The sequence below is a fragment of the Typha latifolia genome, chromosome 2, assembly GCF_019914945.1.
Source record: "Typha latifolia isolate L0001 chromosome 2, TyphaL0001v2, whole genome shotgun sequence".
NCBI lineage: Eukaryota > Viridiplantae > Streptophyta > Magnoliopsida > Poales > Typhaceae > Typha > Typha latifolia.
In genome coordinates, this window is record NC_133087.1 from 6,102,672 (window position 1) to 6,117,924 (window position 15,253).

Sequence of the window (15,253 nt, forward strand, 5' to 3'; positions counted from 1 at the left end):
ATCTTACACCCAAGACTCGACATTCCAGCATTAGTCTCAATCATGCGTTCCTTCTTCATGCCATGTTATCGGGTGTCTCTATTGACTTAGCTGCCGTGATCTATGATTCGATTCTCTCAGCTGCACAGAAAGAAGCACCTCATGAGGGATTACCATTTGGCATTTTTCTTACAAATCATGCACTCAAAGTGGGGTGCGAGTCGATGCTTCGGAACCTTCTCTTACTTCGCAGAAACCATTAGATCGGATAACTCTTAAGCGGAGTCAAGCTCATGACCAGTCGTCTCCTCTCAAACCATCCTCTTCCGCCGCTGGTCGGTCATCGCACCTCGACAGTTCTGATGATAGCTCTGCCGATGACTCATCTCCCACTAAGGGGGAGTTACCTCAGAACTCGGACCGTTTCGATCAGCTTTGTACTCAAGTGCAGGATCTCCATTCGGCAGTAAATGAATTACGAGCCGAGCAAGCTCGTCGGGGACCAGACTTGACTCTGTGTTGACGATTCTTCATCGTCAGTTTCCTCCGAGTTCCTAGTCTTTGGCATTTGTACCAAAAAGGGGGAGAGTGTCTTAGATAGTGTCTTAGTGTTTAGGTGTCTAGGTGTGTAGGGGGAGTATAGGCATAGGGGGAGTTTAGTGGAGTTTTCTTAATGTTGAAACCTTGCTCGTCTTAGTGTCGTTAGCATTTGAACTTAACTTGAAGTAATTGTGATAACGTGTGTTTAATCTTTGTCTGTTTAAATTTTTGCTCTTGTGATAACTTGTGTTTTGATTTTTCTTATTTCAAGTTATTTTCACTTGATCTTGGATTGGTATATGTTTCTTTGCAGGGATTGATATGCAAAATACTCTAGACTTGTTGGTTGCTCAGTTTGAAGTCTTTGTAATATCTTGTAACCTAGGTGTTTTGTCACAAATTGCCAAAGGGGGAGATTGTTAAGTTTTTAATTGTTGGCAATTGTGTACAAAATATTCTAAGTGTATTTTTTACATGTATATGAGCTTTACTAAAGTCTAGAATATCTCTAGTGTGAAGAATTGCAAGATCATTGGAGAAAAGCCGTCGCGTTCACACTGCGTTCACAAACGTGTTCGAACGCGAAAACTGCGTTCACACAGATAGAGAGCCGCGTTCACAAACGCGTTCGAACGCGGGCACTGCGTTCACACAGACCGAGAGCCGCGTTCACAAACGCGTTCGAACGCGGGTACTGCGTTCACACAGACCGAGAGCAGCGTTCACAAACACGTTCGAACGCAACCTAAAGAATTCAAGCTGTTGCATTCGAACGCACTTGGACTCATTCGAACGCACCTGAGATCAAGTCAGGTCGTTCGAACGCACACGGGCCGTGTTCGAACGCACCTATGAAGTTTGCAATTTATTGGATTTTCGCGAGTACGAATATAACTTGGATTTGGCTCTATCTTGGAGATGATATATAAGGATAGTGTTGCCCTAACTTGATGGGGTTGAAGAAGATTATTCAAGGTGACTTTTTGGAGGCTACATCAGTTCTTCAACTTTCAAGGCTCTTCTCATCTACAACTCTTAATCCTTCGTCTTAAGGGCTATCGAGACGAAAGATCAATCTCGAGGGTTACTGAGATTGGACTTCAATCACGAGAAGCAGTGAATCGTTGGTTCTAGCGAGCAAGACTGAGAGGAACAAAGTCGTTTGGATCGACGGGTTGTTTTGTGAGTCAGTCTTGTAACTGCTACTATTCTAGTGATTGGTTTTGATCCGAGTTTGGATCAGTGGTTTTTTCCCGTTTGGGTTTTTCCACGTTAAAATCTTGGCGTACATCTCTGATTTCGTTTTTAATATTTCGTCCAATGTTTACTTAAGCAAACGAAAAATATCATTGCCTAGTGTTTAGATACATACGTGTGTCTAGGGGTTATTTCAAATTTTAAGATATATTTATAGTACTTTGAAAGTTTGACTAAAATTTATAAAAGATAATAAATTTAATCTACAACTTATTGGATATGTGGATTCGAACTATGTAAATAATTTAGACAAGCGAAGATGTACTACTATTACAAAGGCATATTACAGTTGATGGGAACTATACAAATGGTATGGTAGTGACGGGGGCTATTTTATTGATTATTTGATAAATGACTTGGGTATTTACTAAGAGTAGGTGGAGGTATGCTGTAGTAGTCAAAGTGCAATGTGTTTAGCAAAGAATCAAGTTCATCATACTAAAATAAAACACATCAATGTTTGATTTCATTTGGTGAGGGAGATCTTGGAGGAATGAGACAAATCTCTTTGCAAGATTAGAATTGTAGATATGTTGACAAAAGTGATGACAAGATTTGAGTTCTAATGGTATTTGGACTTGATCAATGTCACACATATTTGATTGTTTAGATTTAGCATCTTAGAACACAAATTTGCTGATGGTGAAATTTAAAAGGTTTTAATTACTTTGCAATGTGGAGAGGAATTTGTCTGGAGTTTTAGAATTTCTTGTCAAGATGAAATTGTTGAAGTTTGACTCAAATTAGAAGATGCATTAAATGGATCTAATCTCGTTCAAACACTTTGCTATAGATCAGCGTTCTAGAATATTTGAACGGATCGAGTAGCATTTGAATGCCTAAGCTTGAGAAAACCCTAAGTATTTAAAGTTTTTAGGGTGTGCGGACGAGATTGGAGTGTGAAAGACCCTTTTATATCTGGCTCTCAACTATTATATTGAAGTTTTTTTTTACCACCTGTGAATGTAGACACATTATTCTTTATAAATTATTTACGGCGGGAGTTCTTGTTCTTCTTGTCCTTATTATGTATTGGATCTTATTGAGGGTGTTTTGGAAATCACTTCGATTGCTTTCCAGACTATTTGGAGTTTGCATAGCACCTTTGTCAATATATAGCCTTATTTAATAGTCTATCTAAGACTTGGATTTGAATTTAGTAAGAGTCAGACAATATTGTAACGGTGACTAATTTTATATTCCACATTTTAATATATAATAAAGAAGAGTAAGGTGATTCATTCCCTTCCTCCTCTTTCTCTAAATTCCGATTTCTCTCTTTTCTTATTTGAAATAAATATAATTATGTTAAACCTAAAAAAATTCCAATTCTTTGAGGATGTTATTAGAGATGTAAATAAGCTGTGAGCATCAGCGGATCACTTTAGTTTAAGTTCGACTTGAAATTAATTTCGAACCTAATTTGATATTTAAGCTCAGCTCACTTCAAATTGAGTCGAGCTCGAGTTGAGCCAGCCCAAGTCCGAGCTTGAGATGCGAAGGCGCCGACTCGCTGAATGTGGAGGAGGAGCGACTTACCGAAGTAGCAGAAGGAGACAGACGTCGGAGGTCGGAGGAGTAGTAGCAGGCCGATAAAGGACGAGGAGCCATTTCTCTGTATCTAAGTCTCATGGAGCAGCTAGCTTTTACTCTGATGTGAAATCACCATAAATACCTGCACGATTTTTCATGCATGCACACATTTCTTTGGCTGACGAGGTCATGGATATCATGTCACAAATGTCCTCTGCAACCCACTAGGAAATAATAATCCATAGCTAGTCTACAGAAGTCTACTACTGTCACTCAATCCATAACTTAGCCTACTACTGCCACTATTCATGATTATAATTTCCATAATTAGTTCTATGAGATTGAGATCTACTGTTTGATTTACTTAAATATTTATAGGATTTACTGTATAGAAACTATATGCGGTTTACATGTGATCACTGAATCTAATGGTTTAAATGAGCCGATCAAGCTGAGTCCGACAGAGCCGGCCTTGACTTAGGCTTGGCTTGAATTTCAAATCGAGACTCAAAATAAGCTTAGACTGGCTCAACTTAAATCCAGGCGAAATGAGCCCGAGCTACTAGTTTATTTTAACACCTCTAGTCGTCTCCACTATATGGGCCTTAGTGGGCTATATTTTCTTTATTGTTCTTTCTTAGTCCTATTTGGAGAAGACATTTGCCATTAGATTCATAAATTAAACTTTACTTAACCAAACTCTTAAATTAAGTTAACTATAAATACATTATCAAAACCCAAATTCTCAAATAATAAATATTAAACTTGCAAGAGTTATATAATAGAATTACAAAAGAGCACAAACGTAACACTAAAAAAAAAGCTGCACGTGCGGCACTGTTCACTTCCTTATCCCTTTCGAAGATAGAAGGAGCGCCTTCTCTTTGACAATTTCATCGGGAAAAGGTGTCATACACCCTTTAAACTCTTTCCTATAAAATCAAGGCTTATTACTCTCTAGGAGAGTCATCATTTCCTACTTCCCTTTCTCAATCTTTGTATTTCTACATCCTTACCTTGTTGGAGCTACCATCGTGATAATGGACTGATGAGTGAGAGAACAACACCAAAAGCATCGCCGGTGAGTGCTCTCTCATCCCATGTAATTAATTTAAGTTTTATAGGGTGAAAAATAAATACCTAATTATTTGGGCATTTGCAATTTCAGTGAAGCTCGCTGGCCGACAGCTTTGGGTTGCCGCCGTTCCTGCTCTAGGAGCTTCATGTTGTTGACCTCATGCTGTGGGTACCTTTCTTTTGAGCCATCATGGCTCAGATTGCTGTCGGTCGTGGAATAGAACTATCAGATGCCGTCAGCAACTTTCTCCTTCTTAGGTGATCAGTAGGATTTGTCGGCGGTGCAACCGTCGGTGACATCTCCATCTCTTTCTAGATTGTTAAAATAAGAGTTTATTAATGGATGAAGGTGAAGATTTGCTCATATCTAGATTGTTGACCGTAGATGATGGGTTTACTCAAGTGTTTATCTTCTCATGTTTCATATCAAAATTTTATTATTTTGTCTTCATACTTCATGTATTATTATTATTTTCATGATGTATTATGCTTCATGCCATACATTAATTCATAAAATATTATTTTTAATGCAAGTAGTTAATATATTGGTCATGAGTAACTTGCTTGGCATGAGTTATAAGTAGGTGGGACTTAAGAACAGACCCAAGCTAAATATTTAAATCTATCTTAAATTTTAGAGAATATACCTATACCTAATTAGCATATGATCTATTTAGGCGGCTCTGACGTGATTAGAGAATAGTCACAGCTAGACCAAAAATCTCTAAGATGACTCTAATATCTCTTTATTGTTAATAAAAAAGATAGACTATGTTTATTACATAGTAATACCTCTTGGTTCAGCTAGGAGGAAAAGACTCATGTGCATCTCTATGTGACTTTTAGTTGATTTGGATATTTGCGGATAGTCCCAAGTTGAGGCAGTTGATACTATTGAGATTGAAAAGGATTGCATAATGAAATAGAGCATCAAGTTAAACTTGGTAATTATATATTTGTGGCTTATATTTATTATTCATATTATAAGCTTACTAGCTCTTGTTTTTAACTATTGAGCTTTTGTTAATATCTCATATTAGAGAAAAAAATAATTTTCTTACATTTGAGTGAGTTCACTCACTGAGCTAAACTCTTTATATTTCAGATGCTGGACAACGTGGCGAATGAATGGAGGCTCCCAGACTCTACCTCCACTTAGAATTTTTACATTTGCACCTTTAGTTATAGTAGTAGTTATTATTTTCAAATAAAAAAGGTAAATGTTGCTTTCGTGATATTTAGAGGACATTGATTTTACTATTTAGGTATTTATGTTTTTAAAAGGTTTCCATAGACAGCAAGCAAGTGGGTAGGTTTTCTTATTCTTTTCGCTTTCAACTGATGGCTCTGAATGGAGCAAACAAATTAGCTTGATGAAGTAAAGAGAGACTCTGAAATATTTATAATGAACTATTAGGCCTACTTATTATAGACTTACATTAGGTTGAATAAGGCTTAAATTGGGCTGCTCAATGGAATCATAAAATAAAAAAGTACTCTTAAGCCCAATAATAGATCACCTAATAATATGATTAACTATTATTCTCAACATCAATTTTATTCAAGGTAATAATCCCCCTTTAGTTGGATTCATATTTGATAGAAATCTCGCAAATATTCAAAACAACATTAATTTTATTTTTTTGAAAAATCTAATACTTTAAGGCCCCATTTATATTAAGTATAAGGGTTTCTTCAAACTAGTTAGAGTTCCACTAACATAATTTCAACATTAAACACTAATTTTTCACAAAATATGGTAACCTAATACCTACTTCTCTCCAAACTTGGCTTAGAGTATCAATTTAAATCAGTTTAACAGCAAAGTTAATTAATCATTTCACCCTTGATAAGATTTTACTTTAATCAAGTGTCATTTTAATCATTCTCTTCTCTCTTTCCGCACAAGCATTTTAACAATAAATCTCTTTCCTTTATTACGATATTTTACAAATTTATATTTAAATCAATTAATAGAACCAAAATTTCTAATACTATTGATTTTTTAAACAAAAAACATCAGGTTAAACAATCTTGAAAACTGAAATTAAAAGATAATACTTTAAATACAATCTGATCCAATATAGTCATTATTTCTAAACAATAACAATCCTACACTCTTATTGATATAAACCAATTCATGATTATAAAGACAATCATGTTTATCTAGAGAGATCAAGATGTGGTAGTGCATCAAGAAAGTAGCATCACAAAATATGATCATCAATTATCTTATTTTCACAATATGCTTCAATAATAAATTTGAGAAGAAATCTATTAGCTTCAATAATAAGTTAGTATAATTTCAAATATATGTAAAGATTTTATAATGATATCAATAGAAGCAGCATACACTATTAGTAGACTAGCCATATTAATGATAGCCATTGTATCTTAAGATATTGTATAGAATAAAATAATATCAATAATGTTAGAGAAAGTTTTATTTAGCCCCTCACTTTTGCATTATTTTCATTTAAACCACTCTTCCAATTTCACCCTTCTACATCTGCCCATGTCTTTTTACTATTCTATCCTTGGTTTCCATTCACAAAGACTAACCAAAATTAAAGTTAAACTAACCCATGATATTCAAATTAAAATATGTAATTATAGTTATGGAATGAAGAGGGGGGGGGACATACTTTATCATCTTACATTAGATCTAATAAAATAATACACTCGACAAACTAATCACATCATAAAATAAGAAAGTTCTCATAGGTCAATAATTGATCACCTAATAACATGACTTAAGTGTCCATTATTTTTCTTTCTAATAATATTTTCCATCAAGTCACCAAATGACCATCTTCATAAGTCTTCTAAAATCATTGGCATATTTTATCATATTAACGGTATCCATTTGTAATTTTGTATTTTGGATACACTTATTCTGGAATCTCAAAAAAAAAAAAAAAAATAAATAAATAAATAAAAAGAAAACTGCACTATGGATGGCATGCAATTGATGGCACCGCATGGGCATCCTGTTCTGGTTTCATGTATCCCCATAGTGCAGTTAGGTCCCCACAAGATGCCATAATTCCCTTCTCGTCATGTCATGTGGATGGCACCTCCATCATAATACATCACGCATGTCTGATTCCGAATTTTGCACGAACTTCCTGCATCCGGGTTACTTGTCGAGCGGCGAGTGGCCGACCTAGATACTCGCGGCCTCGTTCGCGAGCGGAGAGCGGCTCGCTGTAAGATTCGCTCGCTTCAGATGACGTGGTGCTCTCCCGTCCGTTAATTTTGACTTTCGGCTGTCACTTTCAAGCTCCACAGCAAAAGGTGGTGGTGTGTTTTGTGTAATTCCCTTCCCACCTCCATTTTCCCTCGTCTCTCTCTTCTTCTTTCCTCCTCTCTTCTCCTGAGTCCTCGAGCGATTCGTAGGTCATAGCGCGCTCTCCGATACGTTCCGTAACGGTTTTCGTTTTTCAATTTCGGTGTTGTAATATCATTATCGTTGCTCCGTATCGGGATCGTGACGGTGTCGGCTTAGGGTTTAAGAAGAGGAACTTGGTGGTGAAACATTATGGCTACGGAGATCCAGAAGGAGAAGGGTATATCTTCCCCCTAAAATTTCGATTTTTCTGGAATTATTGTATTTTTTTTAGTTTCGTCAGATTTTATTATTATTTTTATCGCTAACTGATTGGATTAGCGATCCGAAATTTCCCCCATTATTGATTGTTATTTATGGGTACATCTGTTTGATTTCGATTCAGCAAGCAGCTGGATTTTTTTTTTTTTTTTGTGTTGTTGTTGATTCTGAATTGATCCTTATGTGATGTATAGCTCTTACTGGTAGAAGGAGAAGTAGAAAGTTCCTTTTTTGTCCTTTGATTTTGATTGGTTCTGGGCCGTTTATGAATTGATCCTTATGTGATGTCCTTATTTGGTACAAGGAGAATATAAAGTTCCTCTTTTGTCCTTTGATTTTGATTGTTTCTTTTGGTTGGGATTTGTTCTCTTAGAAATTTTTGGTGTGATTATTGCACGAAGCGTGATTCAGCTATCATTTTATGACCTGTGATGGTATTGCATCTAATGCGTGTTACAAATTTATGAGTAATTTACATTTCCTTGTTGATCCAGATGCAAAAGATGCCACAAGTTCAAAATTGGATTCAGGTTCTAAGGCGGGCAGTGGCGATTTGGTATGCTATAGTATTTTGTCTATTCCTGAATGGCCGTTTATTTTACTGCAATTATTACATATTCCTTGCTTTCCATGGAATCGATTTTGCAGTTCGTAGTCAAAGTTTAATCTCCGTGTCCATCTTATTATCTTTCTCTTTAGTCTGGGACAAAAGACGGGAGCACATCTGATGCAGTATCGTGCATCTCGACTGATGCAGCTAGCAGTATCAAAGAAAGCGAGGTTGACCAAGAGGCTCCGCCGCTGGAGAATAGTGGCTATTATCCGGTGAATGGATTATATGGTTACTATTACCCAGGTGCCTGGAATAAAAGAAAACAATTGGAAGTTGGAATACTCTACATTTCAATAACATAATGGTGTACGTCTCCCTCATCCCTTCTGATAGTGTTCTGCTTATAGGTTTTGATGGCTCATATGGGGAATGGGATGGCCGGACTTTTCTGGGAGGAACTGAAGGCTCGGAAGTTCACCGTTCTGTAAGTATCTTTTTGTCGAAATTAATAGTTTATAAGTTATAACTTTTATATGGTTGCAGAATAGGAGAAGCCATCAAGTTGAGGACCCCACTTAATTTCCACATTCTTGTTATCCATTATGTCCGACTTTTATTAGTTCTATCTCATTCCTGATGCTATAGCTCTCTTAGTTTATTTTGTGGACTGACATGATATCTAATTTTTTATTTTCCTAACATTTATTTCAAAACAACTGTATCTTCCTCGCAAGATTATTTGAATAGGTGAGCAATGTACCATTAACTGAGCTATGCCAACAAACCAATGGCTTGCTGTGGGAAAGGTGGTTGAGTAGATAGGGAAAATTGTGAACACTGAGAAGGCACTTTATTTATGTGTATTTTGGTTCCTCTATCCTATTGAATTGGCAATTGATGATCTATTTATATATGCTTATTATCATCGTTGTACTAAGCAGGAAGGTAGTCATTCTACTTAGTGATGTGCTTCTCATTATTGCAGGCCAACCAGGGGGATAATGGCTCTCATATGTACTATCTTCCTGGTATTCAACTTGGTTACACCAATTACAGTCCATTTTTTCATGGAGCTATGACTGGTCTTGATGGACAGTACATGGGTCAACAACTCCTCTTCCACAGTCCAATGTTCCTTCCACCCTTAGTGTCTTCAGGCTTTGTTCCTCATCCAGTTACTTATGCACAAGAAGTGGTTCCTGCATACCCTCTTGATTCATCTGCTTTCTTTGTTGATGGACTTCATGGAAGTGGATATGGTGGAGATAGAACAGTTACATTCTCCAGAAATAATACATCTTCCCACGGTCATACACGATCTTCAAAAATTCCGTTTCCATCAAAGTCTACAAAGTCTACTTCTCATGAAAAGAAAGAAGCTTTGCCAGAAAAATTGGATGCATTACCAGATCATGCTGTTTATAACCAATATCTCAAGCCTATGAACAAGGTACTGCAATGTCTTCTAAGTAATAGTTTCTCTTTCACAATCTTTTTTAAGGTGTATGGAGATGCAACTCTCTTGACATTACATGGTTTTCAGGTGACTTCCATCTCCAAAGCATTCCTTCCAATAAATAAGATTTCTCCCTGTTCTGACCAAGGAAAAAGTTCCCTCCTGTTTCCAGACAGACCTAGTAATGTCAGGGAAGGTAGCAAGAATTGTGTTGGGACTCAAAATCGCGGTCCAAGGACAGCCTTTTTGAAGTCTGAGATTGTTTCAGTTCTTCCGCAGGATCCTGCAAAGAATGAAAACAGTACCACAGATATTAACAAGGATGCATACAACTTGCCTGATTTTCCACTCAAATATGATCATGCTTTGTTCTTTGTAATCAAGTCATACAGTGAAGATGATATCCACAAGAGTATAAAATATAATGTTTGGTCGAGCACTCCAAATGGAAACAAGAGACTTGACAATGCTTTTCAGGTTGCACAAGAGAAGTCTACAGAGAAAGGAAGCAAGTGTCATGTCTTTCTCTTCTTTTCTGTAAGTCGGCATCTTCTCACTCTTATGGGTTTATGCTTTTCCTTGGATAAAATATGAGCAGAATCATTGGTTGAACCATTTATTCTCCCTTTTCATATTTATATTGACTCATTCTCATGTGTGGAACATGAGGTAGGCTTGTCATAAGATCTTCGTTAATATATTTACTATAGGTTGTAAAAAAGATTTGAGATTCTTGCTTACTCAGCCTAGACATATGCTATGTTCGTACATTCTTATCATCTCTTTCTTCTTTTATTAGGTAAATGCAAGTGGCCAATTCTGTGGTCTAGCTGAGATGATAGGTCGAGTAGATTTCAACAAGAACATGGATTTTTGGCAACAAGACAAGTGGAATGGTTACTTCCCTGTTAAGTGGCACATAATCAAAGACATACCCAATCCGCAGTTTCGTCATATAATATTGGAGAACAATGACAACAAGCCTGTAACAAATAGCAGGGACACACAGGAGGTATGTTTCATAAGGATGGTACTGATTTCAGATCGTATTGCAGATGATATTGTCAATATTTATTGTAGTGTTACGAAATTAAAGTATAGAAGGGGAATAGTCGGATTCTAGGGAACTGGAAATACTTGGATTTTTCTTTAAGTTGTTTGATAGTATTTTCAACAGTATGTAGAGTGTTGGTTCACATTTTCTGTTGCATTGGCATTACAAATGTCCTTCCTGAAACTGAAACTGGAAAAGAGAATTTGAAATATCCATTTGCAGTTGCATCTTTTGTAGGCATCTATGTAAGACCTTAAGGCAAGGATAACAGTTATTTGAAAGTCTTGCAAAACATAATTTATTCTCCTTTTTTTGGTTTTCAATTTTATAATTAGCTGTTCATCTAACTGAGCTGCTGGATCTATCATATAATCTTGATCATCCATTTCGACGGTTCATTAACTGGTTCAGGTTTGATTAAGTAAAATTCTAATATTATGTGGAGTACTTTATTTTCTTCCTCTAGGCCTTGGATTAACCTATATGACCATACTCTTTTGGAAACTTTCTTGGGATTCCAATATCATTTTCTTCTGATTGAAGATTAAGCATTCTAATTTCAACATGGAATTCTCTGTTTTGTTTGCTAATCATGAATCTAAATACTATTCAGGTTAAATTTCCCCAAGGTACAGAGATGTTGGGTATTTTTAAGAGCTACTGTCCAAAAACCTCTATATTGGACGATTTTGGTTTTTATGATAATCGACAGAAAGCATTGCAAGACAAGAAGAGCAAGTTTTCTGTTTCAAATTTGGAGCGTTCAAATGTAAGTTTATACTGGTGTTAATGCAGTCAGCTGGTAGGATATTTATGCAGGCATGTTTACCTTCTCTGTGGCTAGTACTGTGGATTAAGGACTTTCTATAAACATACCAACGTTATTTATCTATTGCTGAGATACTTTTGCAATTTCTGTATATGATAATAAAAGACTTTGATAGTTCCCTATACTTCATGCTTTCCATGTCTGCCGAGTTATACTGATATGCAGAGGTCATGTTGGTTTAGTATTTTGACTATGAGAATTTTCATGTTTTCCAAGTGATAAACTTATTGATCCAACTTCACTAAGACAGATAATTTACTTTTGTGCTGATGCCAACTTTACATTCTTGATGTGTCAGTACTATGTTTCATTTTGCTGCCTCAATTGCAGAAGATAGAAGCAGATCATTTTGCTATATATAAAGACATTTGTTTCATCCTTACATTCTTCATATTGTAAGATTTTTTTGCCTGAAATGGAATATCCTAATTTTTTTGTCTTGGTATGTTTGACCAGCTAAAATCTACTGAAGTAACTGAGGTTGCAATGTCTGGTGGTTTGGATGACCACACTGTTTCTGGTCTACAGTCAACTGACTTGGGAGTCATTAAGGCCATGAAAGATCTCTCCACTGATGATGTGGCCGAGAAATCACTATGATTATCTGCTCGGGTACGGAAGCTTCCATCAGTTAGCACAAGTGCACAACCTTGAAAGCATCAGAAACGTTACTTCTTGTTGAAGATGTATAAGAAAGCAAAAACTGGAGGAAGCTTCATCATAGCATCACCCATGAGCAGTGTTTGCATGAGGAATGGATAGTGATTTCCGGGGTATTACATGTAATGCTGCCTGATATGGTTCTTTTTTCTTTCTTTCTTTTTCCTTTTTTTTTTCTTTGAGAGAGAGAGAGAGAGAGCCCGGAGAAAGCTTGATGTGGTAGGATCTGCAGAATTGGTCATGCAATTTCTCTCTTATTTCTCTTGATTCCCCCCTATCTTTTTTTTTCCCTCCAAAGGGGGGTCTTTTGTTCCAATATTTTGGTGGCACCTCTTTTGTCAGTGGTCTCCTGGTGGGTAGGGATGTCGTAAAAGTGATGCCCTTTTGTATTGTCTGGTGGTTGAAGTAGGTTAGGTAGTCTTTTGTGGGTTGCAGCCAAGGGCTTTCCAATTAAGAGCTCTAGGGCTTGTGTATTGAGTGTTATAAAAGGATAAAATGGGATCAGATGAGAAGCTCAAGAAAGGTGTAATCAAAATGTACTCTTTCTGCTTCATTGTATACTGGGTATGATTTAGTAAAGCAGGAATTTCAGCATAAAATTATGCAGATGATGCAAAGTATCCTAAGATATCTATCTACAGAATTTGCTGCTACTGGTGGTTTTCTTTGTTGTAAATAAAATCTTCATTATTTTCTTCAGGACTGTTTGTGGGGTCTGAGCACAGGCTTGTTGCATGTTAATCTGGATTTGTTTATGGTGATAGATTCCTTTTTGACATAAACCAAATTTGACTGGGTGCATTGAACACTGATATATGCTGAACTAATGGAGTAATATGTAAGCAAAGAGCAAAGATTCCAGGCAAAGGTGGCAAGCAAGCTGTAGTATGACCCATGAGAATGATTTCTAGGGGCAACTGTATAAGAGAGATATGTCTGATAGTAACTCTGTGCCCTAGCTTTTACAATGATATAAAACTAGCTATTTGCACCAAAATGTCAGATTTTAATAATAGTAAAATTAAATTTTTTGAAGGAAGCCATGATTGTTTAATTAATTCCTTTTCCTCGCTAAAATGTTCATCTGTCATGCAAAATAGCATGATCATTTAAAAAATAATAATAATCATTATTTGGATTATTCATCAGAGCTGTAAAATTTTGTGACAACTCCCAACGTGGTCATACGTAACGCCTAATAATAACCCGTTTACTTGGATAATTTATTGGAAAAGGTTAGAGAGAGAGAGAGAGACAAAGAAATAGATGATTAAAATTTCTTTCAGACACAATCTTGACCTCTAATTCTAATGAAATGATGCCATTCAACACCCAACTTGCCAATTAAAAATAGAGTGATACTATATCTTAAGAAGCAACTTGTCACTTCGTATAATTTGCCGAACTGATATCTGCATTACATTTTTCATTTCTTACATCCAGAAAATACAATATTTACATCTTTCGCTCAACAACAACAATAACAAAGAAGAAGAAGAAAGGAAAATAAAATAAAATAAAAGATCAACATTCACTATGAATCATAGTTTTTTTGGGTGTGAGGTGTGCAAATGTGCAACGACTCTTGCAAATTATTGCCCCTCTTGGCTGAGGTCAAGTTGAGCACGCCATTGCAACATTAATTTGAAGCAGATTCCCCTGACGTGGTTCTTATTCAACACACTTATTCTTTTCTACAAGTAAAGATTGCATCTGTGACTTCCAGTTTTAACAATTTAGGTGTCAAAATGAGTTGCAAAATGGTATATAATGTGATGGACTGAACACTTGTCAAAATGTTGTGAATGAAAGGGTTTTGTTGTCTTTTCAAGCTCCTTTTCCATTAATGAGAAGTTTTAATTATAATTTTCAGATGTCAGGAAAAGGGCGATGTGTCAAAGAGACATAATTGAAGGATTCTCCCCAAGGACTACTTCATATTATCATGTTATATCCTAAATTTCATATTAACTAGGATAGAAGTTTGGCCAAGATTGATGAACTTTCATACTAGCTAATAAAACTATACTCTTTTTTATCATACAATTCTTGGTATTTATGGAGAAAAGAAAAGAGACAAGAAGAATATTATTATTCTACCAAAGAAATCTCTATCATTTATTGACAAGCATACAACTTGAGAGCATTGATGGAGCTTACTTCCTCTCTTTTTGAATTTTCTTCTCATAAATAATACATCGCCAAAAGATTTTGGAATCATAGGATTCTAAACAATATTGATACCTCTTGACAGTAATTACCACCATTTTTGTTTTTCTAATTATTACTCTAGTGAACAAACAACCTTTTTAACTAATTAGGCACTATCTGCCATAATTTTTTTTTTTCTCTTTCTTTAACAGATAAGTTTTATGCTAAATAAAAAGGCTAACCATCCCCAATATATATATTAAGCAATTACGTCAATTCTTCCAAAAAGCATACCATAATGGGCTGAAACAATACGCATATAACAACTCTGATATAATAATCTATCAAATATCAATCATAATATCCATAATGATAATACCCAACCACGAGCTCAAGAATTTATAATCATAGAATCCATTCATAACTTGAGGAAAAGATGATAATATCTAAAACAGATCAACCGAAAAATCCAAAATTATATTGCTAATACACTTCTTGGACATGATGGTTATAAAAGTGAACCCTCATCAAGCTGGTAAGTCACCTACTATCAG

General features: G+C 35.9%; 1 protein-coding gene across 1 annotated transcript; it reads left to right on the top strand.

Moving 5' to 3' along the window:
* Nucleotides 1-7,673: 7,673 nt before the first annotated feature.
* Nucleotides 7,674-13,147, top strand: LOC140782687 (uncharacterized). The gene is made up of 9 exons (XM_073129391.1): nucleotides 7,674-7,955; nucleotides 8,491-8,552; nucleotides 8,696-8,852; nucleotides 8,957-9,033; nucleotides 9,535-9,999; nucleotides 10,093-10,542; nucleotides 10,805-11,017; nucleotides 11,673-11,828; nucleotides 12,345-13,147. Exons 1-9 carry the CDS (start codon nucleotides 7,928-7,930, stop codon nucleotides 12,486-12,488), a joined length of 1,752 nt encoding a protein of 583 aa, XP_072985492.1. The 5' UTR covers nucleotides 7,674-7,927; the 3' UTR covers nucleotides 12,489-13,147.
* Nucleotides 13,148-15,253: the final 2,106 nt, after the last annotated feature.

Coding starts and splice junctions, on each gene's coding strand:
- LOC140782687 (XM_073129391.1), top strand. CDS start 7,928: ATGGCTACGGAGATCCAGAAGGAGAAGG. Junction 8,553..8,695: donor AGGCGGGCAGTGGCGATTTG/GTATGCTATAGT, acceptor CTTTCTCTTTAG/TCTGGGACAAAAGACGGGAG. Junction 8,853..8,956: donor ATATGGTTACTATTACCCAG/GTGCCTGGAATA, acceptor TTCTGCTTATAG/GTTTTGATGGCTCATATGGG.